This window comes from Colobus angolensis, unplaced genomic scaffold, assembly GCF_000951035.1.
Source record: "Colobus angolensis palliatus isolate OR3802 unplaced genomic scaffold, Cang.pa_1.0 Scaffold186, whole genome shotgun sequence".
NCBI classification, from domain to species: domain Eukaryota; kingdom Metazoa; phylum Chordata; class Mammalia; order Primates; family Cercopithecidae; genus Colobus; species Colobus angolensis.
In genome coordinates, this window is record NW_012114999.1 from 2,783,441 (window position 1) to 2,811,086 (window position 27,646).

Consider the following 27,646-nt stretch of genomic DNA (forward strand, 5'->3'; position numbering starts at 1 on the left):
GGCCGCTCACAGGCGCGACGTAAGTGCCCGGCGTCAACGGCCCGGCTTAACGGTGCAACGGCCGGCCTGGGCCTGCAACTCTGGGGTCCCGGTCGGGCTGGAGCGGCCGCCGGAGAGACCTGGTAGGCGGGGGGCTCGGGCCGCGAGGGAAGAGCCCAGGCCCGAGAGGGGTCGCCGTCTACGTCTCGCAGCCTGAGGGGTGGCCGCTCGGCCTCGGCCGCTCACAGGCGCGACGTAAGTGCCCGGCGTCAACGGCCCGGCTTAACGGTGCAACGGCCGGCCTGGGCCTGCAACTCTGAGGTCCCGGTCGGGCTGGAGCGGCCGCCGGAGAGACCTGGTAGGCGGGGCGCTTGGGGCAGGAAGGGAGCCGGGGAGGGAAAAGCGCGACTGTGATTTGTAGGGCTGGGCCCGGACCGTGAAGGAGACCGGGTTGCGGCTGCCTTCACACCGACCACCTGGGACCGGCGGACTGCGGCCGCTCTTCGCTCAACTGGGTCGCCGACCTTGTTGAGGGGCGACCACTGCGGGGAGGCCGGGAGCCTGCGGCCCGCGTTTGAGGTGAATGGCAGTGCCCTGAGTGCGGCAGCTGGGTCTCGGTGACACTGACGACTGGAGGGGCGGTCGGAAGAGCGCGGGGCCGTTGCCTCTGGCTTAACATAGCAGATGCGCCAAAACTCCAACAGGTGGCTCCGTGGCGCAATGGATAGCGCATTGGACTTCTAGAGGCTGAAGGCATTCAAAGGTTCCGGGTTCGAGTCCCGGCGGAGTCGTAACGCTTTTTATCCCTCCCCCTCACAATCTACTTTCTTCCCCTGTCATGTCTCATATTTCTTTTTTTGTTTTTTGGCTGAACGGCTTAACTTCTCTGTCATTCCCTGCTCTCGCAGTTCACTGCATTCGGCTCTTGCGGTCCTTTGCTCTTAAGCGGCTCGAAGGGTGCCGAGCCTCTCAGCTCCCGGAGCCTCGGTGGCTCAGGGCCCGGCTCAGCCGACTCGGCAGTCGATCTAGGTCCTGAGAAGAGCGATGGCGGCAGCGGCGAAGGAAAAGCGACAGCGAAGCGAGGGCTCGCGGTTTCGGCCTAAAGGAAAGTGTAGGGGAGGCCCGGGTCTCGGGTGACACCCCCACGCCTCTAGCGGGATTGTGGCTGCGAGGGAGGTACGAGAAAACGCGCCTACACCCTGCGTGCGCTGTGCTGACTACCTCTCCAGCATGGAGGCTTCCAGATGAGCAGGCACCCGAATCCCAGCGGGAGCCTGTCAAAAATGGGGATTTCTGCCGTCACTATGGGACTCTTAATTCGGTCCGTCTGGGGTGGAGCCCAGGAATCTGCATTTCTGATAAGGTCACCTGCTCCCCTCCCCCATTATTCCAGTGCAAAGAGGTCCTAGGCCCACTAGCCATCAGCTCCTCAAGACAGGAGTTACTATATCTTTTTCTGACAACTGTTAGCTTTGCACAAGGTTAGCAAATAAATCCAGGAATGAATGGAATCTTAAACTCGTAAAAAACAATGAAAGGTAATTCACACAAAAGATACAAAATCGAAAATTGTCAAAAAAGGTACAGGGAAAACTAAGCATCCTTGTTATTCCTATAGGCCAGCCTCGCAATTCTCTCCACAAGCCATTAGTGGTAATGGTTTCTTGGAAATATTTTCATATTTATTTTATGCCCATAGCAGCATTTTAAACATCTTTTGTCATAAATATGTCATAAATAACAGTGTTATTGATATATGTGATATGTATCCTTTTAAAAACACAAATTGTAGTATGCTATACTTGCTTGTTTTACTTATGAATACATGTAGAGCTGCCTTGTTCCATTGTACATATGATTTAACAGTCCCTAATAGCTGGACATTTAGATTTCCAGTATTTTCCTATTACAAACAATGCATCAGTGAACATCCTTGTTCTTATATTATTGTATACAAGTACAGGTACATGTATCCGTAGGATAGATTCCTAGAAAGTTGAATTGCTGGTTCAAAGTTTTGTGCGTTCTTAATCTGTACTTTTTTTTATATATATTGGCAAATTGCCCCTTAGAGATCGTATCCATTTTTCTCTCCCTAGCAATGTGTGAGAGTGCCTGTTTCCCCACAACCCACATGTTCTCAAAAGGTGGTTTCTAGGTGTGATTTTAATTCATGTCTCTTATATTGATTTTTAAAAATTTGTATTTATATTATTACTATTATTTGAGACAGGGTCTTGTTCTGTTGCCCAGATTGGAGTGCAGTGGCACTATCACAGCTCATTGCACCCTCAACCTCCTGGGCTCAAGCAGTGCTTCCACCTCAGCCTTCCAGTTAGTTGGAACTACAGGTACATGCTGACATACCCGGCTAATTTTAAAAATTTTTTGTAGAGATGGGGGTCACTCTATGTTGTCTAGGCTGGTGTTGAACTCCTGGACTCAAGTGATCCTCCCATCTTGATCTCCCTAAGTGCTGAGATGACAGACGGGAGCTACTATGCCTGGCCTATGTCTTTTATTATGAATCAAGATGAATATCTTTCCATACAGAGAATAATTTGGAATTTTTTTCTTGTGATTTATCTGTTCTTCAGTTGTGTTCATTTTTCTGTGGTATCATGGAAAACAGCCCTTTGTGATATATGTTACAATTATTCTTTTTCAGTCTTTTTGTCATTTGATTTGTTTATGGTGTTTTGTTTTGTTTTTCTGTCTTACAGAAATTCATGTATTGGGATTTATCAGTCTTTTATGGCTTCTGGGTTTGGAGCCATACTACACTCAGATTTTTATTTCTTTAATGGCTTTATTTTTATGGTTTTATTTATCTTTGCTTCATCTGGAATGTGTTTTTGTGTAAGGAGTGCAGTGGGAGTTTTGTCCCAAAATCACTTTTAATGAACACTCCTTATCTACACGATGTCATTTGAAATGCCACATTTATATATATAAATATATATATTTATATATATATATTTTAAGCAGAGTCTTGCTCTGTCGCCCAGGCTGGAGTGCAGTGGTACAATCTCAGCTCACTGCAACCTCCACCTCCCAGGTTCAAGCGATTCTCTTGCCTCAGCCTCCCGAGTAGCTGGGATTACAGGCACAGGCCACCACACCTGGCTAATTTTTGTATTTTTAGTGGAGACGACGGGGTTTTGCCATGTTGGCCAGGCTGGTCTTGAACTCCTGAGCTCAGGCGATCCACCTGCCTTGGCCTCCTAAAGTGCTGGGATTACAGGTGTGAGCCACCACGTCCGCCCCACATTTATAATTTTCTAAATTCCCACATGCATACAGGTTTCTGGATTCTCTTCTGCATATGGGTTTCTGGATTATCTGCTCTATTCTACTGACTTTTCTGTCTTAATTTGGATTCACCAGAACTGTGCTGTGTTACCATTTAGTAGGGTCAGTCCTCTCTCATGACTCTTTTTTTTTTTTTTTTAAAGATTTTTCTACCTGTTCTTGAATTATTATTTTTCCTCAGCGAATAATACTAGTTAGCACTTATTTGGCACTTGTTATATGCCAGGTACTATTCTCAGTGCTCTATGTATCTTCATTTAATCCTCCTGACAGCCCTACCAGGCAGATACTATTATCCCCTTTCATGGGAGAGGCATCTTAGACAGCGAGGTTAAGTAACTTGTGCAAGGATACGCAGTTAATAAGCAACAAGCCTGGATGAGAACCCAGAAAGGCTGGGTCTATGGGTAAAACCACAATTCCTTATCATCTTTTCACATGAGCTTTAGCTACAGCTAGTCTGGCTCTAATTTTAGGAGGTATTTTTGTTGGAGTCATGTTATATTTATAGATTAAAATAGAACTGGGCCAGGTGCTGTGGCTCATGTCTGTAATCCCAGCATTTTGGGAGGCCAAGGCAGGTGGATTACTTGAGGCCAGGAATTTGAGATGAGTCTGGCCAACATGGCGAAACCCCATCTCTACAAAAAATATAAAAATTAGCTGGGCATGTTGGCACATGCCTGTAATCCCAGCTGCTTGGGAGGCTGAGGCAGGAGAATCACTTGAACTTGGGAGGTGGAGGTTGCAGTGAGGTGAGATCGCGTGACTACACTCCGGCCTGGGTGACAGAGCCAGACTCTGTCGAGAGAGAGAGACAGAGAGAGAGAGAGAGAGAGAGAGAGAGAGAGAGAGAGAGAAATGAGAATTGAACTAATAAGGATGTTGAATCTTCCTGTGTAAGAGCAGCAGGAGGAAATAAAGAACAAGTATGCCTTTTCATTTTCAGTCCTTCTGTGCTCTTCTGGAGTGTGTTAAATATAAATCTTGACTTTTTTTTAAAGTTTATTCCCAGATAGTTTATCTTTTTTTGTTGGAATCCTTTCCTCCACTGTATTTTGTAACTCATTATTATTTATATATAAGAAGGCGTTTGATATTTTAAATAATAATTTTGTATCTCATTAAATTATCTTACTATTTAAAATAATTTTTCAGTTTCTAAATCACAATGAGATACCACTTCACACCCAGTAGGATGGCTGTAATAAAAAAGACAGACAATACAAGCATTTGCAAGGATTGGAACCCTCATACATTGCCAGTGGGGATATAAAATGTGTGGCCTCTTTGGAAAACAGTTTGGCAATTCCTCAAAAAATTAAATATTAGAGTTAGGACCCAGCAATTCCACTTCTGGGTATATCCCCAAGAGAACTAAAAACATATGTCCACACAAAAATATGTACAGGAATATCCATAGCAGCATTATTTTTGTTGTGGCGATTGAGACAGGGTCTCGCTGTGTTGTCCAGGCTGGAGTGCAGCGGCATGATCACGGTTCACTGCAGCTTCGACCTCTTGAGCTGAAGGGAGCCTCCCATCTCAGCCTCCCAAGTAGCTGGGACTACAGGCGTGCACCACCATGCTCTGCTAATTTTTGTATTTTTTGTAGAGATGGGGTTTCGCCATGTTGCCCCAGGCTGGCCTCGAACTCCTGGGCTTGAGTGATCCGCCTGCCTCAGCCTTCCAGAGTGCTGGGATTACAGGTGTGAACCACCGTGCCCGGCTAGCATTGTTTTTAATAACCAGAAGTAAAAACAATCCAGATGTCCATCAAATGATGATTGGATACACAAGATCTGGTATACCTATTTGATGAAATATTATTCAGCAAAAAAAAGGAATGAAGTAGTGATTCGTGTTACAATATTAATGAGCCTTGAAAGCCTTCTAAGTGAAAGAAGCCAGTCACAAAAGACCACATATCGTATGATTCCATTTATATGAAATGTCTAAAATAGGCAAATCCATAGAGACAGAAAGTAAATTAGTGGTTGCCAGGCATTGGGAGTGGGGAGAATGTGATGTGACTGACTGCTAATGGATATGGGGTTTCTTTTTGGGATGACGAAAATGTTCTGGAAGTAGTGGTGATAGTTGCACAATTATGAATATACAAAAATCCATTGTATTATGCACTTTTCAAATGGGTGAATTTTATGATAAGTGAGTTATATCTCAATTTAAAAAAGGAAAAATAGTTTTTCAGTTAGACTAAGTTGTGTTACCTGGAAATATACTCAAATTATAAGTTTACTTTTTCCTTTCTAATTTTTATGCTTAATATTATTTTTCTTTGTAATAGCATCAGCTAGTACAGTATATCCAGAAAATGTTAAATAATTTTTCATGATAATGGTGATAGTGGACTTCTTTGACTTGTTCCTGGTCATTATAGAAATAGAAATGCTTCTCCACTAAGCATGACGCTAGCTTTTGGGGTTGGTGTGGCATGAGCACACACACGTTTTATCACATTAAGAAAATACCTATCCCTATTTGTCTATAATCTATGGAGATTTTTCTTTGATCTAATATTCCATGATATATTAACAGATTTTCTAATATTTAACTCATTTTACATTCTTGAAATGATGCTACCTGGTTGTGGTATATACTTATTTTAATATTTTATAATTTTTGCATAGTTAGAAAGATTGATATTTAATTCTCTCTCTCTCATAAAATGAATAGCAAGTACAGCATTGTTTGTAATGGCTCCCAAACTGGAAATAACCTAGATGTTCGTCAGTAATAGTCTGTTTAAAGAAGTGTGGTACATGTATAGAATTAAATACAACGAAGACATTTAAAAAATGAGAAAGATCTATATATACTGCTATATCCAAGAATATCCAAGATTATGTGAAAAAATAAGATATGCAGATGAATATTTTAAATGAGGTTCCATTTGTGTTAAATAATGCCCATAGTAACAGTAGAAATTATGTATGTTTATTCCCATCATTGTGCATGCATAGATGATTTCTAGAAAGATATTCAAACAATTAGCAGTGGTTACTTTAGGGTAGTGCTGGGTTGGGGGAAGCAGTGGTATGAAGGGAGAGAGCCTTCCTTTTTACTGTATACCTGTATGTAATGTTTCAAGTTTTTTCTTAATAAGCCCATCTTACCTTTATAGTAAAAAGTTAATTTTTAAAAAGTTAAAGGTAGGCCAGGCATGGTGGCTCATGCCTGTAATCCCAGCACTTTGGAAGGCCGAGGTGGGTGGATCACCTGAGGTCGGGAGTTCGAGACCAGCCTGACCAACATGGAGAAACCCCGTCTCTACTAAAAATACAAAATTAGCCAGGTGTGGTAGTGCATACCTGTAATCCCAGCTACTCAGGAGGCTGAGGTTGGAGAATCGTTTGAACCCAGGAGGTGGAAGTTGCACTTCAGCCTGGGCAATGAGAGCAAAACTCTGTCTCAAAAAAAAAAAAAAAAAATGCTAAAGAGGAAGGAAAAAAGAATACCTACCTGTTCCTGGATCACTTTCAGACAGGTTGCTGTAATACTGCTTATCCATTAAATATTTCTCAAATTTGGTTTTTAAAAAACATTTGTTGACCCCTTATGCTCTACTATATGCCCAATCTCAGTGATTAATAAGCCCATTAGGAGCCCATCTGTTAAGCATCTCTAGGAACTCCTCCTGATACTATTGGAGAAACATATAAATATGTCTTTTCAGAGTGATTCCAACAGGGATCATATCTTGGAAGTCTTGTACACTGTGTTGAAGAGTGTGGACTTTACCCTAAAGGCAATGGGAAACCACTGAATAGTTTTTAGTTGAGAAACAGTAGGATTAGATGTGTGTTTTGTACCATCTGACTGCAGTGTGGATCACGGGCTGGAATAACACAAAACTGGAAGTTGGAAGACCAGTCTGAGGCAATCAGAGATATCTAGTTAAGAAAATGATGAGGACTAGAACCAGGGAGGTGGTTTGGAGAGAAGGTTAAGTATACAAACTGGAGATGTTTCAGGGGAGGCCAAATTGATGGGCCTTGATGAATTAAGGGATGTCAAGGAGAGAGGGAGCAGTCAGAATGACTCCCATTTCTAATTAGGCAGATGGGTGGATGCTGAAGTAGTCACTGGGACCACAAACAAAGTAGCAAGAAGTGAGTTTGGGAATGGAGGATGGAAATGAGTTCAGATTTGCAGATGTTGAGTTTGAGGTCTGTGGAGCATCCTGGCAGCTGGATATACAATGCCAAACACATAGCAGGCTCTCAATAAGTATTTATAGAATGAAAGAATATCAGAAATTCTGAGAATTATAGGAAGGAAAATGTATAGGGAGAGGGAAGGAAAAGAAGAGAAGGTCTGGAGCTCAGGAGACAGATCTATGCTTGGGATTTAAAATTCATTATCGTACAGATGGCACTTGAAGCTCTGGACATAGATGAGATCGTGTAGGGAGAGTGTACGGTAAGAAAAGATGGGCCAGGCGCGGTGGCTCACGCCTGTAATCTCAACACTTTGGGAGGCTGAGGTGGGTGGATCACGTGAGGTCAGAAGTTCAAGACCAGCCTGACCTACATGGAGAAACCCTGTCTCTACTAAAAATACAAAATTAGCTGGGCGTGGTGGCACATGCCTGTAATCCCAGCTACTTGGGAGGCTGAGGCAAGAGAATTGCTTGAACCCGGGAGGTGGAGGTTGCAGTGAGCTGAGATTGTGCCATTGCAGTCCAGCCTGGGCAACAAGAGCAAAACTAACTCTCTCTCTCAAAAAAAAAAAAAAAAAAGGCCGGGCGCAGTGGCTCAAGCCTGTAATCCCAGCACTTTGGGAGGCCGAGACGGGCGGATCACGAGGTCAGGAGATCGAGACCATCCTGGCTAATACGGTGAAACCCCGTCTCTACTAAAATACAAAAAAAAACTAGCCGGGCGAGGTGGTGGGCGCCTGTAGTCCCAGCTACTCGAGGTTGAGACAGGAGAATGGCGTAAACCCGGGAGGCGGAGCTTGCAGTGAGCTGAGATCCGGCCACTGCACTCCAGCCTGGGTGACAGAGCGAGACTCCGTCTCAAAAAAAAAAAAAAAAAAAAAAAAAAGAGGACTGAGTATAGAGGACAGAAACCCAGCACAGACATTTGAGGTATAGGCAAATAATGAGTCCTTCAAAGAGACCAGGAGAGGGTGTCTAGAGAGATAGGAAGAGATACAGGGAAAAGGTGTTTCCCCAAGAACCAATGGAGCACGTTTCCTCTGGAGGAGAAGGGGGTTAAGAGGAAAAGAGAATCACCTAACATTTTTTGAACACCTGCTTTATGCCAGAACATTTATTTAACCCTTACCATTTAATTATCCCCTAATTCTAAGAAGTGTGAATTATTCCCATTTTACAGATGAGAAAGTTAAGATGCAAAGATGTTCTGGGAGTCAGGTGAAAGGATCAGCCTAGGAATGGTAGAAAAATGCCTGTCCTTCTGAGGCAAGTGGGAGGGGGGCAGAGATAAAAGCATGAAGGTAGACAGGGGACAACTGAAGGTGTTCATGTTGGAAGACCTAGTTTCGCCCTACCTCATACCTAGGACCCAGGGAAGGTACTGACAAAGCAGAAGCTGCCTTAAAGGATGAGACACTGCCACTTTTTTGTCACCTATGACCAATACAGATTCTAAAAGACCAGAGGTCAGGAATGGTTTCATACCAATTTCCTCCTTATCTGGGACCTTCTGCATCTATCTGTTTATATTTTATAACCCACTCACCCTCAGCATGTAACTTTTGAGTAGTAGTTTGTGCAAGGAACTATGCACAAACGAAATAAAAACATGAGTGAGATAGAGTGAATTTTCTTAAAAGTTGAGCCTAGTGAGGGACAGAGAGCATGGATTGGTGATTTCATTAATTAGGATCAGTTTCAGCTATGAGTGTGACAGGACACCCACAATAACAGTGGACTTTACAGGATAAAGGCTTTTTCTCTCTCATGTAAAAATGACAGCTACCAGGGAATAGCAGCTACTTAATCATGAGAGATCCAGGTTCTTTCTTATTCTCCCATCCTCAAAATGCAGCTTCCACTTCCTGCTCCAAGATGGCTGCTTCTGGTCAACATAATGGGAGCCGTCAGGTCAACATACTAGCTTGTGGGAAGGAGATGAAAGAGAAGGGCCCTACTCCAACCTCATCCATCTTTGAAGGACACTTTCTAAAAGCTGCACATACTACTTCTTTCTACTCACATCCCATAGGAAGGTGGGAATTACAGCTTTTTTCCCCCAGGTGGCCACATTCTCAGCCAAAAATCAAGTGTCCCGTAACTACAGAAGGTAAAAGTCCAGCAGTTTCTGCCAGTGATGATGAAATAGGTGTGCAGATAGCTGTAGTGCAAGACAAGAATAAAAGTGTGACAGAGATTTACTAGTTCTGTGACCATAGGTTAACCTCTGTGCCTCAGTTTCTCACTTATAAAATGGGATAATAGCACCTACCTCATAGGTTTACCAAATGCCTAAGTTATTACATACAAATATAATGTTACATATGTACATACGAACTTAGGTACATAAGGGTAACATAAAAATAAGTTATATGTGTAAGTCCTTAGAACAGTCCCTGATGATAAGTGCTATATAGACATTTGTTAAATAGAAATAAGTGGAGTAAAAGTAAGCACATGCAAATAGGAGTATATACATCAGTGGAGAGAATCTGAAAAAGGCGTTCTGAAGCATGTAGACTGTCAGCTCTGTGATGACTAGGATGACCTCCTTTCCTGTGCACCCCTAGCACCTAGTGTGGTGCCTTGCACAGAGGTGATGCTCAAAATATTGGTTGCTGAATAGGCTTCAGGTCAGTACTAGTTTGTTAGGTGAAATGGAGGCAGGAAAGATATTTTAGGTGGAATTAACCATATGAACAAAGACATAAAAGCTGAACCTGTCATGGTACTTGGTGTGCACGGAACTCAGTATATGTTGACTGAATGCTCAGTATCAAGTAGTTTGGTTTGGCTGAAATGTTATCAGTCAGGTTTGGACAGAAAAACACATTGCTGTAGATAATTTAATATAGGGAATTGTTCCACAGGTGACAGAAATGCTGAAAGTGTTGGCAACTCAGATACTGCAACAGTAGGAAACCTCTACTACCTCTAGTGCCAGAGGGACAGTGGGAGATGGTGTTACCAGAACCTGGAAGCCTGAGTCATCTGGCTGGTGGGGGCTGGGAGCATGATGGGGCCGCAACCCAAACCAAGGCAGAGAGAAATACCCTGGTTTCTCTCCTCTTCCTGCCCCTCTGTCTTTTGTCAGTGTCTTACTGTGAAGCCAGTTGGCAAGGGAATCTGGGAAATGTAGTTTCCTGCAAACCCGAGAAAGGGCTGTGAAAAGAGCTGAGAGAGAAATAGGCAAGTAAGTAGCACAAGTGAAGTTTAGGGCATGAGTAGGAAAGCAGTGAATATAAACCTGTGGTGGCGTCATTTTGTGGAGGGGCTTGAATGTTGGGTCTTGAATGTAGGATTTCTGTATGTGTCATTAGGCAGAGGTGAGCCATAGAGAGTAAAATGCAGTATGGCCTCATTAAAACTGTTCAATGGGGAGGTTGCGGGAGAAAACGGAAACAGTAGCTTCCCTTTGAGTACTTGTTATTTGCAAGGCATGGTGCTAGTTTTTATTTAATCATCTTAGAAAGATGATGTGTCTGGTTCCGGGTATGTTCAATTTGAGATAACTTCCTAGTACTTCATATGGTTAATTTATTTGCACAGTTAATTGGAAATGTGAGTCTGCAACAGAGGGTGGGGGATAGAGATGTAAGGATGGAGAATCTGGAGTCATCTAAAGAGGTGAGAGCATAAGTTGAAGGAGAGGGAGGACAAGACTCAAGTCAAACAGTATAGAGAAAGAAGACGAAGGCAGGCATTAGGGAAACCAACAATTTAAGTGATGGACAGAGTAGAGTAAGAAAATAAAGACTAGGTAGGAGAAGCAGAAAAGCTGATCTTGCTACCAAGGCAGAGCAGCTCAAACTTCAAGAAGGGGAAGATCAGTAGTGTCAAAAGACATTGTCTGGTTAGAAGGGATGAAGACTGAGAAAAAAATTGAATATAGCAGTAAGGAGGTATGTAGGAACAGTTTCTCTAGACTGGTGGGGCCATGAGGTGGTAAGGCAGGCTTCATCAGATGGCCGTGGCTGGTTTAGTGAAGGAGTGAGTAGTTTGCTGAGGCTAGGCGTGGAAGTTGGGTTCTGGGAGAATGGAAGTGTCTGGTATCTCCTGCATGCTCTTTGGGTGTAGAGGCTGCATTAGCTTCCCTGCTGTACCCAAGTGCTTATATAATGCACAGGACTCAATTATTTGTGTTAGCTGACTTGCAGGATAAATGAAAGAATTTGGTGGAAAATATTTAAAATTTAATAAATAGATTGTGGAGTAGCAGTGAAAACCCAGCTGAGAGTCAATAGCTTCATTATACTTTCCTGAATCTCAATAATCTAGACTGGTAAGAATAGTGTTTCCCTGACTGGGATTGGTGAGGTGAGAGTAACAGAAACAGATGAATTGGGTCTAGATTGGTTAGGGAGAAAAATGTATCTTCATGGGGATAGAGGATTCAGAGAATGAGTGGCTGAAAGGCTTGAAATCATGATTTCACAATGTTTGGCGGGGGAGACCCAGGCATCAGCCATTTTGAAGTCACCATAGGTAATTCCAAATTGCAGCCAAGGCTAAGTTGGAGAGAACTGAAGTAAAGGCTAACAGGATAACAGATTGGGGTAGTCTGAGTTAAGAATCTTGACCACTGAATTCTGAAACAATGAGTCCAAGGCCATGATAGTGATTCACTAAAGTGAACTGGAAATGAGGGTAACTGGAATTGATAAAATTGAGCTTGAGGAACTACAGGGCCATCTTGATTTGAAGGTGTATCTTGTATATCATCCTAGAAATCCTCTATGCACAAACTTACCTAATTTTACATTTCATTGTTCATTTGAGATGTCTCTAGAACACTGATCTGCTTATGACATTTAATTATAGGTCATGGTATTGACCCTACTTCTTGGAAGCATTTCTTCACTTCAAAAACTATGTGACAATGAGAATAATTGCACTTTACCTGAGAGACTGAATACCTGGTACATGTTAACTTTTTTTTTCCCATTATGATATTTTCTTTAACTTGCTGTTTCTAAGAATGGGATCCTATTAATGTGTATACCAGTTACTAAGGTTTTGTTGAACTTTTTTATATAGCCTCCACGCTCCCGACTCCTTTTGTGACATCCTACTTATGGGACCCAAAATAGACATTTTCCCAGGTTTCAGTAAGAGGAATATTGGTGTTTCTCTAGAGCAGCTGGTTTATCATACAGCAGAACACTGAACACAGAACTCATTGTGTTAGATGCTAAGAACCTAGCCCAGAGCCCACCTTTATCAACTGTAGTCTTACAGCATCTACTTTGTCTTAAGAACATTTTGGGCTGGGCATGGTGGCTCCCACCTGTAATCCCAGCACTTTGGGAGGCTGAGGCAGGTGGATCACCTGATGTGAGAAGTTCAAGACCAGCCTGGCCAACATGGTGAAACCCCGTCTCTACTAAAAGTACAAAAATTAGCGTGGTGTGGTGGTGGGTGCCTGTAATCCCAGTTACTCAGGAGGCTGAGGCAGGAGAATTGCTTGAACCCGGGAGGCAGAGGTTGCAGTGAGCCGAGATCATGCCACTGCACTCCAACCTGGGCAACAGAGCGACACTCCATCTCAAAAAAAAAAAAAAAAAAAAAAAAAAGGATTTTGAAACGAGATGATGTATAAATATAAATACAGCATTCTTTTAGAAATCTTTCAATATCTTCTCAGGGGTATTTTGAAGGTCTCTTTCACCAGCACACCTGACTGTGGCAGCACTTTATATTCTTTACATTTTTCTGGTATAAAGCCTTCAAATAGTTCCAGTTGGCCGGGCACGGTGGCTCACACCTGTAATCCCAGCACTTTGGGAGGCCAACGTGGGTGGATCACTGGAGGTAAGGATGGCAAAACCCCATCTGTACTAAAAATATAAAAGTTAGCTGGGCATAATGGCATACCCAGTAGTCGCAGCTACTTGGGAGGCTGAGGCACGATAATCACTTGAACTTGGGAGGTGGAGGTTGCAGTGAGCTGAGATGGCACTGGGTGATGGAGTGAGACTGTCTCAAAAACAAAAAAAAACCAGTTCCAGTAGGTGAACTGAGTTTAGTGACACAGGTCAAAGTCAGTAAAACCTATTTCTCAAAAGACTTGCTTACTAAAAAGCAAAACATAACTTCATCCATTATTTAAATATCCAAATATTTTTAGAAGGCCAGAAGCACTAAAGGAGACAGTTCTCTCATACTAAGTCCTTATTTTATCCAGTAGAAGGCAAAACATAATACTCCAGAAACAAAAGTAGTTTTTTATAAAAGAGAACAGACATAGATGCTTCCCTAACTCCACCTATGAATATTACTGTCAGTTCTGCTATTACTAGGTTGTGACTCCAAGCAGTAAATATGAGATTTCGGACATAGGTGTGGGCAGACTTCATGACTAAAACACCAAAAGCAATGGCAACAAAAGCCAAAATTGACAAATGGGATCTAATTAAAGTGCTTCTGCACAGCAAAAGACACTATTATCAGAGTGAACAGGCAACCTACAAAATGGGAGAAAAAATTTGCAATCTATCCATCTGACAAAGGGCTAATTTCCAGAAATCTACAAAGAACTTAAACAAATTTACAAGAAGAAAACAACCCCATCAAAAAGTGGGTGAAGGATATGAAACGACACTTCTCAAAAGAAGATATTTATGCAGCCAACAAACATGAAAAAACACTCATCATCACTGGTCATTAGAGAAATGCAAATCAAAACCACAATGAGATACCATCTCACACCAGTTAGAATGGTGATCATTAAAAAGTCAGGAAACAATAGATGTTGGAGAGGATGTGGATAAATAGGAATGCTTTTACACTGTTGGCAGGAGTGTAAATTAGTTCAACCATTGTGGAAGACAGTGTGGCAATTCCGCAAGGATCAACCAGAAATACCATTTGACCTAGCAATCCCATTACTGGGTATATACTCGAAGGATTATAAATCATTCTACTATAAAGACACATGCACACGTATGTTTACTGTGGCACTGTTCACAAGAGCAAAGACTTGGAACCAACCCAAATACCCACGAATGATAAAGAACATGTGGCACATATACACCATGGAATACTATGTAGACATAAAAAAGGATGAGTTCATGTCCTTTGCAGGGACATGGATGAAGCTGGAAAGTATCTCAGCAACCTAACACAAGAACAGAAAACCAAACACCACATGTTCTCACTCATAAGTGGGAGTTCAATGATAAGAACACAAGGACATAGGGAGGGGAACATCACACACTGAGGTGTGTTGTGGGTGGGGACCTAGGGGAGGAATAGTACTAGGAGAAATACCTAATGTAGATGATAGGCTGATGGGTGCAGCAAACCACCATGGCACATGTATACCTAGGTAACCTGCACGTTCTACACATGTACCCCAAAACTATTATTAAAAAAAGATTTCGTATTTGCTGATATCTCAAGGAAGCAGTATGCTGGAAAAATAGAGGTGAAGTGAACAGTAACATAAAGGAAGCTACAACTCACTAAGTATCAACAGAAATGATCAACACTCCTTGGATGCCAGAAACCAGCTTAGCCAGGGTGCATACTTGTACCACTGGAGAAGAGGTAAGCTGGGTTAACTTCAAAGACCCCCTGGCCCAACTTAAAATTATATTGTTTAATCCTGTTTTACTTGGACCACAACACTGAATCTGGATAAAAACCAGTTATTCCTTTCTGTTTCAGTTGCCAAGCAAGGAAAACAGCTCTTCTGCCTAAGCTTTCTACGTCATATTCTTCATATCTTTGTATCCCAACTTTCTGGATCTGAATTTTATAGCTAACAATAGGGCACTGCCTCTCTACCATCTCCTGTCCCCTACAGACACACACACACACACACACACACACATATAAAACTCTTAATTACAATAATGTTTATATATCTTTGAACATTTTTTTTAAAGTTCTTTGAACATGTTAGCAAACTTTATCCTACCTTTTAAATTTTCTTTAAGCATTGAAAACTTTACAAACCATCAGTTATCTTAAAATGGTTGAGATTCTTTTTCCTTTTTTCCCTTAAAGAGTCTACACCAGGGTGGGTCTTTTAGACACCCCTATTTTCTAAGGGCATGTAATCGATTCTCAAATCAACTTTTTCCAAATAGAAATTCCTGTACCAACAGGGCCAGTCTACGGTAAATTAATTTAGATGATGGTGTTAGTTTTCAAAACGCCTTTAATAAGCAAATAAAGGGGCGATGTAGAATGTGGCAGTTTGCTTGGTAAATCTTAATTGCGAAATTTCTTCTTCTTTCGGAACTTTTTTCCTGCTGCATTTGCTGCTTTTTCAGCCATGATCTCTAAGTACTTCCTTCGGTTGTATCTGAAAAGAAAAATCAGAACTTTATGTTTGATATATCAGACATTAGAAGTTAATATAATCTTGGGGTAAAAGTTGGGAATGGAGTGGTGGACAAGTGTAGTCTCTGACCTCATAGCGCTTGCTTGCAATCTAGGGAGAAAAAACGGCAACCGTAGTTGGAAGACTTTCCTACTATATGCACTATATCCATCTATCTCTCCATATATCCATATATCATCTATATCCATATATCATCTATATATGCACTATATCCATCTACCAGGCTGTATCAAATGCTTTAAACATTTTTGATGGATAAAAATGCAAAAATCAGGACTAGAGCAAAACACACTTAACCTGAAAATCCACAGTATGATATATTTCTTAGTGTGGTCTGTGGAGTTGACCCTTTCAAGGAATTCATTAGGTAAAAACTACTTTCTCAAGAATACTAAGGCATTAATTGCTTTTTTCACCCTCATTCTCTCATGAGTGTAGTGTTTTCCAGGGGCTATGTGATGTGTGGTATCTGCAGAAGCAGGTATGAGCTTCTGTCTTTAGTTAAGCCACACATTAGAGAGATTTGCACTAAATTATTTTTCATAAAAATACATATGTTAATACATTATGGATTATTTTAAATGAGTTAAATTATCTGAAATTTTATAAGTTTATACACATTTTAAAGCGAAGTATACATATTATAAAATAAATATAAATTCCTTTACCTTCTGAACTCAGAATCAGCCAGCAGTTCTTCCACAATAGTTCTTTTCCTTTGCTTCTTGGGAATTCGTGAATGGTAGAAATCAGCTGGATTGTCAACAATGGTTCCAATCTGTGAACAATTGATTGATATAAGTCATGTACTACCTGAGTGCCAAGATGCTTTCACACTTCAGTGTAGCTCTACTTATATTTAGAGAAAGGAATGGAAAGAACAAGCTTACATTACACTAATAGTAATGTAAATTTTGCCACTTATTTAAAGCAAAAAAAAAAAAAAACCACTGGTGCTAATTATGTTTCTTCAGTAGTTTATAGTAGATCAAAATTTCTTTGCTAAAGACTAAATTCATGATACATAGTGTAACTAAAGGAGAATAGTGGAACAGATAATATATACTTTTTGTTCTAATTTCCCAAATCAATGAATTAGACACATAAATTCTACTACATACCTATTTTGTTTCCTAGGTCATCACAAAGGCTGCCAGCTTAGCCTACTTAGTGATCATTCTGTTCATACACTCAACTAAATAAAATTTACAGTGATTACTATGCACCAGGCACTGTCTTACATGTTAGGGAAACAAAGACAACATCTGGTTCCTGCAGTGAGGAGCCCACAGTCTTAAGGAAGCTCCACAAAAAAGTAACTAAAATATTAAAGCATAACATGTGCTAAACAAAACACTACAGATGCTCTGAAGACAAAGTGACCAACTGTACCTAAGAGAGGTAAGGAAGATTTAACAAAGAATACAATTTAGCTGGAATTTATATGGGTAAAATTTTACCAAGTAAACGAGAACCATGGATATGCAAAGTCAAATAATGCAGGGACTGGTATGTACACGTTCTGACAAGACTGAGTAGCTCAGTGTGTTGGAATTTGTTGGGCTATATGACAAAAGGCAGGTGTTGGGTATGGATTATTAATGGCTAAATGAAGGGATAGACTCAATCCTATGTCATAATTCATCACTGAATGTTTCTGAGCAGAGGTGTAACATGAACAGATGAAAACATTTTAAAAACCACCTTGAATTAGTACACGATACCCTCTTTACCCCTCCATCCTGTATGGACTCTTGCTGTTAGGCTAGTACTACACATATATTCACATACGGAACTTTATAGGTTCAGCAAGTTTTAGCTGACCTGGAAACCATTTGTAACACGATCTCCCTAATGTGATCAAATTAAAAGTTAGTGGCTGAATTGGGTTATGGCCATTATTATATGGCCTATGCAGATATGGTTCATACATTAGGCATGCACAATGGAAATATCCTCTATTGCAGGAGTAAATTTTAAAGATCACTACAGTGCTTTCCAAACTAAAATTCACAGATCATCATCACTATTCTGTTTGCTTCATACCTGGAAGTACTTGGGGAAGCCATCTCTATCATTTTTCTTGTAAAATCTTTTTGGGTCCATGCTGGCTCTCATCTTCAGTGCTTTGAGATCATTTTTCAGTTCATTTGTCATTTCTGGAGCTTTCATACCAAACCAGCCATCCCCTGCTGTTTTTTGTCGTTCTTCCTGAAATTATGATTTCAAAAATAAACATTCTAACAATATACATTATAATTCATTTCCCCTGAAGTAACACATACAGAAAATTTTGTGAATTAAAAACAAATAGTTGCTTTACTGAAAGCACTTATGTCCAAAATCATAGAAATAAAAGGAATTAAATCACAAAAAGTGACTTCTCTGCTAAATTAGGCACAGGATTATCAGTTTCATAAATGAGAGCTCCGTAAAATCTATTTTCTGTCTCAAAGAGTAACTAACTGCTGACTTGCTGGGAGAATAACACACAACTTCAATTTTTATTGTCTAAACAGACTATATGCAGTAAGAGAATGTACAAAAACACCTTCATTTCTAGAGCTTATATGTAAACATTTTTATTCAGTCACCCAGGAGTCTCAGAAAGCCACTCATACAAGGATCCAGAAACTTGTGTTGTTTCTACAATAAAACAAAAAACTACTATTCTTTTGAAAACTCCTAGCAAGTTACTTAATTTTGTTTCATTCATACAACAAATATTTAGTTAGTGCCTACCATGTGCCAGGGTGCTCCATATATTAGTAACATTACTAGAGTACCATCCTCAACTTTCCTCCAAGCTCTCTGGATAACTAGTTGAAATGGCAGATAGAAGCAATCTATCTATCTATATATATTAAAAAAAAAAAAACCTCTACTTATATATGCACCATTGTGGCTGCAAAGATGTGAAAATCTATACATAATGTGTTCATGGGACTACATTTTACAGCCCTTAGAAATCTGTAATTATTTTCTTTGGACTGATACATAGACCAACAGATACAGTTTAATTGTGCAGTTATGTTGTATAAGTTGAAAATATATAGTCAAACATATCCAAGCATTTTAATTAAGTCACTGTACTTACTCTGCGTTTTTTCTGAAGTTGATACTTTGATTCACTATATGGTGGAACACAGTGGTTTTTTTCAAACTCAGGTGTAATGACAGCTTTCTGCAGAAGCTATAAAAACATAAAATTGGTTTTAAAATAATGTCAGAATGTTATATAAGTTTTTCAACAGTTTAAACTTGTGTAAGTTTTAAAATTTTTAGTCAGCCTGGCAAAGTGGCCCACACCTATAATCCCAGTGCTCTGAGGAAGCCAAGGGAGGAGGATCACTTGAGGCCAGGAGTTTTAGACCATCTTAGTCAACACAGCAAGACCCTGACTGTAAAAAAATTAGTTGGGCATAGTGGCACACACCTGTAATCCCAGCTACTCAGGACGCTAAGGCAGAAGGATCACTTGAGACCAGGAGCTTGAGGCTGCAGCAAGCTATGACTGTGCCACTCACTCCAGCCTGGGTGACAGAGTGAGACCTTGTCTCCCCCCACCCAGCCCCCAAAAAAAAGAAAAAAGAAGAAAGAAAAAAAAGGCCAGGCACGGTGGCTCACGCCTATAATCCCAATTCTTTAGGAGGCCAAGGTAGGACAATCACTTGAAGCCAAGAGTTCAAGACTAGCCTGGGTAACATAGGAAAACCCCATTTCTCCAAAATAAATAAATTTGTGCAGTCAAATCTGTTTATCTTTTCCTAAATGATTTCTGTACTTCTGTTACTTGACTAGTATGATTATATTCTCCTAAAACTCTGTGTGATTAAAGGACCTCAGCTTAATTAGTATTTTTCTCAGTACAAGAACCAAATAAGACTGCTCTGTAGCCCTCAAAATAGTTTACAGGAATATACTACAAGCATTAATTTGGGACTGACATTTGAAATGATCAACTCAGAAATTAACTGTCAGCTACCCAATTCTGGTTCAGGCCTAGAAGTTTCTGTGTGGTATAGGTAGTCGTCTAGGCTTTCCTATCCCTAAAAAAAGGGGGCATGATATTTACTTAACAAATGATTAAGAGTTTGCTGGGTGTCAAGTGCTGTACTAGGCTCAAGGACAGTGATTCTCAATTGGGAGCATTTGGCAATGTCTGGAGACATTTTTGGTGGTGGTGACAAGGAAGAATACTACTGACATCTAGTGGGCAAAAGATAGGGATGCCATTAAACATCCAACAATGCACAGAACATTTCACAACAAAATTATGCAGCCCAAAACATCAGTAGTGCTGAGACTGAAAAACCCTGTTTTAGGAATATAAAGATGGTGAGTTAACATATCACAAGATCAATAATGAATCAGATCTATGCTAGAAGTTATGGAAACACAGAGGGGCCGTGAGGAAGGACTGGAGGTAAAATGTTCTCCAAGGGCAACGATCAATTATTTTTGCACTTGCTTGGGGAAAAGCAGGGTAAGTTCAGGCAACTACAGTAGTCTTCAGTGGCAAGAATAGAGCAGATGACAGTTGGGTGGGGTAGAAAGGTACCTTGAAGGATTTAAGATACTACTATGTCACATCTGTGTGTGGTGTGTTTTTTGGGGCAGGGAGGAGACATGTGGTCTTGCTATATTGCCCAGGTTGGTCTCAAACTCCTGGGCTTAAGCAATTCTCCTGCCTCAGCCTCCTAAAGTGCAGGGATTATAGATTTGAGTTACCTTGCCCAGCTGAATTTGTGTTTTTAGACAGAGAAATCTAGAAGTACAGAGGATGGCTTGAAGAAGATGAGGAAAACAAGATCAAAAAGGAAACCACTGGGGTAGTCTAGATGAGAAACAAAGGCCTGTACTAGCTGGTGACAGTCGCTTAAAAAGGAGGAGGCGGAGAAAAAATCTTCCCCTTGAGGCTTGGTGACTGACTACAAAAGGAAAAGAGATTTTGGTTTCATTAGCCAGAAGAGAGAATACAAAAAGAGGATTCCTGGTTCAGGCAGGGAAAAGGGAATTAGTGAGGTCAAGTGCCTGAGGACATCTAAATGAACAAACAGACACTTGGATTTAAAGGTCTGAAAGTGAAAGTGAGAGGCATCAAAGCTAGAAAATACAGATTTAGGAGAAAGCAGTGCAAGGTGCTGGATAAAGCTAAGGGTTTGGGTAAGGTTACCCTAACAGTAATTCCTTCTGAAATTATATGTAAAATGTTTATATGCACATGTGTATTTTTTTCCTGGTGGAAGAGGCAGGCATTCACAGCTTTCAGATTCTCAACAGAGTCTACATTAGTTAAGAACTTAAGAACTAAAAGTATAGCAAGAAAAGGGAAGAAAACAAAACCCCTGGGATCATAATTGGTGGGTGTAAGATGAGGAACACTGACCCCGTATTGATTTATTTTAAAGCATTATCATTCATAGATAGCATTTTATCATAAAAAGAAATGACTCTTTTAGAGAAGGAAAAAACTAACACATTACGCCAATGTGGTTTCACTGTAGGAAAATTAAATCTTTTACCAAGGACTAATTTCTAAAAGTGATTGGTTAGTTCTGTGAAAACCTAACAGCACAATTAACTTACCTCATTTTTCTTTTTCTCCTTGATCTGTGTTAGGGTTCTCTTGTTAGACTGTAGTTTATCTGCATTGAAATTAATATACAAACCACCCAACTGCTTGATACTCAGACCAGGGTCTATGCTGCTGCTTGTCAACTTTAGACTGAAAAAGAAATCATGACTTAAAGATCAAGTAATTAAATCAAAATGGAAACAAGTAAGATTGCATTTTAAAAAATCACTTACTCTTCTCTTGCCTTGTATTGTCCACGATAAAGGAAAAAAATCATATTATTTTTACAAGGAATTCCTGAAAAAACTCTAAATAAATAAATTTTTCATCATTTTATTTTATTTTTTGAGACAGGGTCTCACTGTTGCCCAGGATAGAGTGCAGTGGTGACCACTGCAGCCTTGAACTCTTGGGACTCAAGTGATCCTCCTGCCTCAGCCTCCCTGGGTGGCTGGGACTACAGGTACGCACCCCACACCTGGCTCATTTTTTCTTTTCTTTTTTTTTGTAGAGACAGAGTCTCAATATGTTGCCCAAACTGGTCTTAAACTCCTGTAAATAGATATTTTCAATCTAGTAAAGTCATTTAGAAGAAACTCTGGATGCACAATGAATTAAACCAAAAAGGTGTTGGAGGAACATATCCAAATTTATTCTCCAGATTTTCTTAGAGAAGATTAAGGCAGGCCGAGTGCGGTGGCTCATGCCTGTAATCCCAGCACTTTTGAGAGGCCGAGGCGGGAGGATCACTTGAGGTCAAGAGTTCAAGACCAGCCTGGCCAAAATGGTGAAACCCCGTCTCTACTAAAAATACAAAAAATTAGCCAGGTGTGGTGGTGCACGCCTGTAATCCCAGCTACTAGGGAGGGTGAGGCAGGAGAATCTCTTGAACCCAGGAGACTGAGGTTGCAGTAAGCCGAGATTGCATCACTGCATTCCAGCCTGGGTGACAAAGCAAGACTCTGTCTCAACAACAAAAAAAGATTAAGGTCATATAAAATACCAATAGATTCCATAAAGAGATTTTATAAATTACAGAAAAGAAGAGAATATACCTGATGAATCAACTTCATATATACGTAGTGAGTTAATAAATGTACACATCTTCATTTCTAAAACTAATGAGAAAGGCAGGTTCTTGAACTTCCAAGTTATCAAAACGTAAATGTTTTTTCCTGGGTGACTAAGGGCATTTGCTAGTATCTCTAAAGTGAGTCTCGAAGAGCAAAGAGCATCCATCCCACAGGAGTGTTTTAAAAATACAAATGTCATACCCTAGACCTACTGAATTGGGATCTTCTAGAGTTGACCCGGGCTCCTGCTATATTTATGTAATAATTTCTACTTTATATTATGGAACGGTCCTTTTTAAGCAAGTACACTTGGACTGACAGTAACTTTCCTCCCTAATTATCCATACACACTGAGTAGGTGAAAGCATAATCAACCTCTACTGGAAAGTGAAATCATTCTTGTGCAGTAATTCTCAACCCTCAATGTATGTATGTAGTTCCCTGACTGGAACTACAGGCACATGACACTATATCCAGCTTAGTTTGCACTCAATCTTTTTTTTTTTTTTTTTGAGACCAAGTTTTGCTCTGTTGCCCGGGCTGGAGTGCAATGGCATGACCTCAGCTCACTGCAACCTCCACCTCCTGGGTTCAAGCAATTCTCCTGCCTCAGCCTCCTAAGCAGCTGGGATTACAGGTGCCCACCACCATGCCCAGCAAGGGATAGTCTCGAACTCCTGACCTCAGGTGATACACCCACCTCAGCCTCCCAAAGTAAGTTTGCACTTAATCTTAAATGATCATTTGACATTATGGAGCTCTAAGTTCTCAAATACTCACAATATTGAAAAATACTCACAATATTGATAGACATTCGGGATACAACCTGAATGTCTATCATTACTTGAATGGATAAATTCATTGTTGTATAGTCATACAATGGACTACTACTCAGCAATAAAAAAGAATGAACTACTGGTATATACAGTAACATGGATGAATTACAGAAACAATATTCTGAGTGAAAGAATGCAGGCAGAAGAGAGTACATATTCTTTTTTTTTTTTTTGAGACAGGGTCTCACTGTCACCCATGCTGGAGTGCTGTGGTGCGATCTCAGCTCACTGCAACCTCTGCCTCCTGAGCTCAAGTAAGTGATCCTCCCACCTCAGCCTACCCAGTAGCTGGGACCACAGGTGCTTTCCACCATGCCCAGCTTTTTTATTTTTATTTTTTTTTTGTAGAGATGGGTTTTTCCCATGTTGCCCAAGCCAGTCTTGAACTCCAGGGCTCAAGTGATCCACCTGCCTCGGCCTCCCAAGGTGCTGAGATTACAGGCATGAGTCCCTTACTGCTCTTATCACATACAAAAATATTAACATATGATGTCCTTTTTTTTTTTTTTTTTGAGACAACATCTCCCTCTATTGCCCAGGCTGGAGTGCAGTGGGACAACCATGGCTCACTGCAGCCTCAATCTCCAGGGCTCAAGCAATCCTCCCACCTCAGCTTCCCAAGTAGCTGGGACCACAGGCGCACAGGGCACCACACACGGCTAATTAAAAAAAATTTTTTTTGTGTAGAGATGGGGTCTCCCTATATTGCCCACGCTGATCTCAAACACCTACTTGGGCTCAAGTGATCCTCCTGCCTCAGCCTCACAAAGTGCTAGGATTACAGGCATGAGTCACTGCATCCAACAGATTTCTAATGTCACCAAAAGGAGCACTTTTAGTTATGACTGCTGGGAAAAAAATGACTAAAATAGGTATCCAAAAAGACAAGGGAAATGCTGGATAGAAGAGCTATTCCATGAAGAACCCAAGGCAGTGATTTTCTCATTCCCCAGGCTATTTCATATTTTTATGGTAACCACTTGAAATATATGTATCAAAAACTTATAAAGGAAAAACTTACAGTTTAGCCTTTGTGCTATTTAGTAAGTCTTCTTCATCACTAAACTCATCTTCATTTTCGTCATGGTCTGATGAATCTTCTTCACTTTTTTCACCCTCTTCCTCTTCTTTTTCTTCCTCAGTGGCAACCTCACTTGCCTTGTCTTCCTCTTCCAAGTAAAAATTTTTATCAGCACTCATTCCAGGAGTTGTGTCAATTACAAACAATGCATTGTCACATGACAGACTTTCTGTGTCTCCACTTAATGACTCCCTTTGGCCACTATTTTCAACAAAACATAAAGTATCCTCTTCATTCTCACTGTTTTCAGACTGTTGGCTTTCATCACTGCTGAGAACTAATAAGACAGAATTATCTTTACCCTGAGATGTGTTGGACGCAGATGTGTATAGTTTGGTATCACATTCAAAATCTACATTCCCTTCACTGTTCATGTCTTCACTGACACTTATAACTGTGGACTCTTCTTCATCATCACTACCACCACAATCACCAAACTCTGTCAGGTCACTTGCTTTTATGGGGCTCTTTTTCTTGTCATTCCATCTGCCTAGTTCCACAGTTGCAAATGTTTGAGTTAATGATTTCATTATAGCCTCAGAGTTCAGATTAGAGTGCACTGATACAGCATTTTTATTTTGGGGGGTTGAATGTCGCTGAGAAAGTAACTGTTGAAGGCTAATGTCCTGAAGTTCAGAAAGATTCTTCAGCTGAGAACTTTTCTCATTAATTTCTTTCCCCTCATCTGTTATTCCATTGGCATCTTCATTCAAATCCTTACAATTCTGTTTTGTTTCTTTAAGAGATTCAACATTGGCCTGTTCTTGCCCTGTTAATATATTTTCTGAACTTTTGTGGGAGAAATCATCATCGAAGTCATTATTATAGAAATTTGGCTTATTTATCTCAGAAAGAGATCTTGCTTGTAAATGGGAAGTTGGTCTGGTATCTGAATCCTCTGAATTCCCAGGTGTGCCCACGATCTGTTTCTCATTTCCTGGTACAATCTTACTATCTTTCTTTTCAGTTTGTGCCTTTAATTTCCTCTGCATACTCCTGGTTTTTCTAGTTGCAATTTCAGAGAATGAAATGTCTGAGCTTGATGTCTCAGCAACAGATATAGCTTCTGTATGAGATTCTTGGCTTGGATCTGTCAGAGATTTAGCCTTACTTCTTCTGGTTCCTGTCGTTTTTCCTGTGGGAAGCGTAATTCTTGAAATACCTGAAACATGAGATTCTGCTTCAGAGACTATTTCTTCAGTGTAAGACTCCTTTGTTGGAGTTACTTTCGGCTTTTTCCTAACACTAGACACTGGGGAGCATGCAATTAAGATCTGCCTTCTCCTAGTTACCCTTAAAATGATATCATGGTGCTCAGACCCAGAAAAATAATTTGACTCCGCCTCAGAGGTCTCTCCATCTGTAGATGGTTCAGTACCCTTTGGAAGTGAGCCTATAGTTCTGCTCTTCGTCTTTCTAGCTTTAGGAGTTCTAGGGTTTGAACTTTGTTTCCCAGTGGTCTGTGATTCAGCAGTAGTTCGGGCATCAGATGCAGTACTACTTTCTGGATGCGCTTGAATCCCATTAGCAGCAGAACTCTGCAAACAAGAGAAAACACACTGTAAATTAGGTAGGGCTGGAACAAGGGCAAAGCAAATGAAGTACTGACCCCAAAAGCTAAAACCCAATAAACAAGATTACCTTTAAAACAAAAAACAAACAAACAAAACCCCCGCCCAACTTATGATTTTTAAAAAATCAAAATTTGGCAGGGCGCGGTGCCTCACGCCTGTAATCCCAGCACTTTGGGAGGCCGAGGCAGGTGGATCACGAAGTCAGGAGTTCGAGACAGCTTGGCCAATATGGTGAAACCCTGTCTCTACTAAAAGTAAAAAAATTAGCCGGGGGTGTTGGTGCGCACCTGTAATCCTAGCTACTTGGGAGCCTGGAGCAGGAGAATTGTTGGAACCCGGGAGGCAGAAGTTGCAGTGAGATGAGGTCGCGGCTCTAGCCTGGGCACTGCACTCTAGCCTGGGCAACAGAGCAAGACTCCGAATCAAAAAAAAAAAATTCAAAATTTAAACACTGGATCCAACCCTGCATTTACTTCACTTGCCTCATCCTTCCTAGATGTAACTTCAGAAGCAGAACAATTAAAATTTTTCTGTTTAAAGTCAAATATAATGGGTAGAGGAACATTCTGACCCACCTATAGGAGAAGAGGGGGAGAAAAGGAATATTAACTCTGAACAACGATGTGTTTAGGAACACACTGATGGAATCAGTCGCCCTTACCTTTACGTAAGGAAAAAATCGCCGCCGCTCCGTTCCCTGCATCGCAGAGTCAGAATGAGACAGCCGACTGACGCCACTAAGAGTCACCAGGTGACGACACCACAGCCCTCCTCACGCCTTACGGAGGTGACGCTGGACAGCTGCCAGCCTCCCCACGTGAAAACGAAGCTTTTTTTTTTCCAGTTCCCCTAAATGGGGCTTGTGCATGGTGGCCGAAATTAACCCTCCATGGTACCGTGTTAACAGTATGGTTTAAAAAGCTTGAACTATGCTTCTGCATTAAGGAGTTGAACGACCCAAAGAAAGTTATCTAACCTCTCTTCCATACTAAAAACTGCCTTAAAAGAGAGTGGTGAGGGCTAGTTTTCGTGACAGTCTTAGCACGGGGCCTGGGAAACCCAAGCGCGCGGCAAGCTGGGGTCCTCTATCGGCAGTCCTCACCCTTAAGCGGACCCTTGCGCCGCCCCGCCTGCCTGAACGCCCCTCTGCGAAGCGGGGAGAAGTAGGAAAGACTGGATTTCCTACCTTCTGCCCGGAACTTTCAGCCGACGCGGCTTGGATGCTGGCCTTAGCCCGTGCGGATCTGGTAACCACCATCTTTCCGGCTCCCCCGCGACCACCACTACTTCCCTCTTCCCTGGCGCTCCGGAAATGCGTCAGAGAACTGCCTCGAGCGCGTTTTCCGCGCAGATCCGAGAGCTCGCGAGAATCTCATACCTGCCTTCGCCCAGCCAGTTTAGGCTAGGGCGGTCAGAGACCGAGGGAGTGGGTTTAATTGTGCGCTTCAGAGCTGTAGAAGACAAGCCAGATTTTTGCTGACAAAGACCTTCAGGGGGGCAGCGAAGCCCGCAGTGACAGAGGGTCTTAGCGTACGGGTTCACATGAATTGTAAAAACGCACCTACAGGCCATCCGTTCATTTGTTCAGTAGAATCGTTTGAACCCGGGAGGCCTTCTTTCATTTCTTTGTTCTAAAGAGCTTAATGTAGCCCTTGGTGTGTCCAAGGGAGACGTTTGAGG

General features: G+C 41.3%; 2 protein-coding genes and 1 non-coding gene across 3 annotated transcripts in view; 1 reads left to right on the forward strand and 2 right to left on the reverse strand.

The window, feature by feature from the left end:
• Window positions 1-352, reverse strand: part of BCAR3 (breast cancer anti-estrogen resistance 3) — a 281,941-nt gene extending 281,589 nt beyond the window's left edge. The window contains exon 1 of the mRNA XM_011940002.1: window positions 183-352. The gene's annotated coding sequence lies outside the window, so the exon portion shown is untranslated. The remainder of the gene's footprint in view (window positions 1-182) is intronic.
• A 333-nt stretch (window positions 353-685) lies between these two features.
• Window positions 686-770, forward strand: TRNAR-UCU. The gene is given in 2 exon segments: window positions 686-722; window positions 735-770. It is a non-coding gene; the product is annotated as a tRNA-Arg (tRNA).
• Window positions 771-15,318: 14,548 nt separating this feature from the next.
• DNTTIP2 (deoxynucleotidyltransferase, terminal, interacting protein 2) lies at window positions 15,319-27,276 on the reverse strand. Its single transcript, XM_011940007.1, has 7 exons — window positions 27,153-27,276; window positions 24,333-25,930; window positions 21,414-21,552; window positions 18,922-19,017; window positions 17,871-18,035; window positions 16,493-16,602; window positions 15,319-15,785 (listed from the first exon to the last, which is right to left on the reverse strand). The coding sequence occupies exons 1-7, from the start codon at window positions 27,222-27,224 to the stop codon at window positions 15,692-15,694; spliced, it is 2,274 nt and encodes a 757-aa protein (XP_011795397.1). The 5' UTR covers window positions 27,225-27,276; the 3' UTR covers window positions 15,319-15,691.
• Window positions 27,277-27,646: the final 370 nt, after the last annotated feature.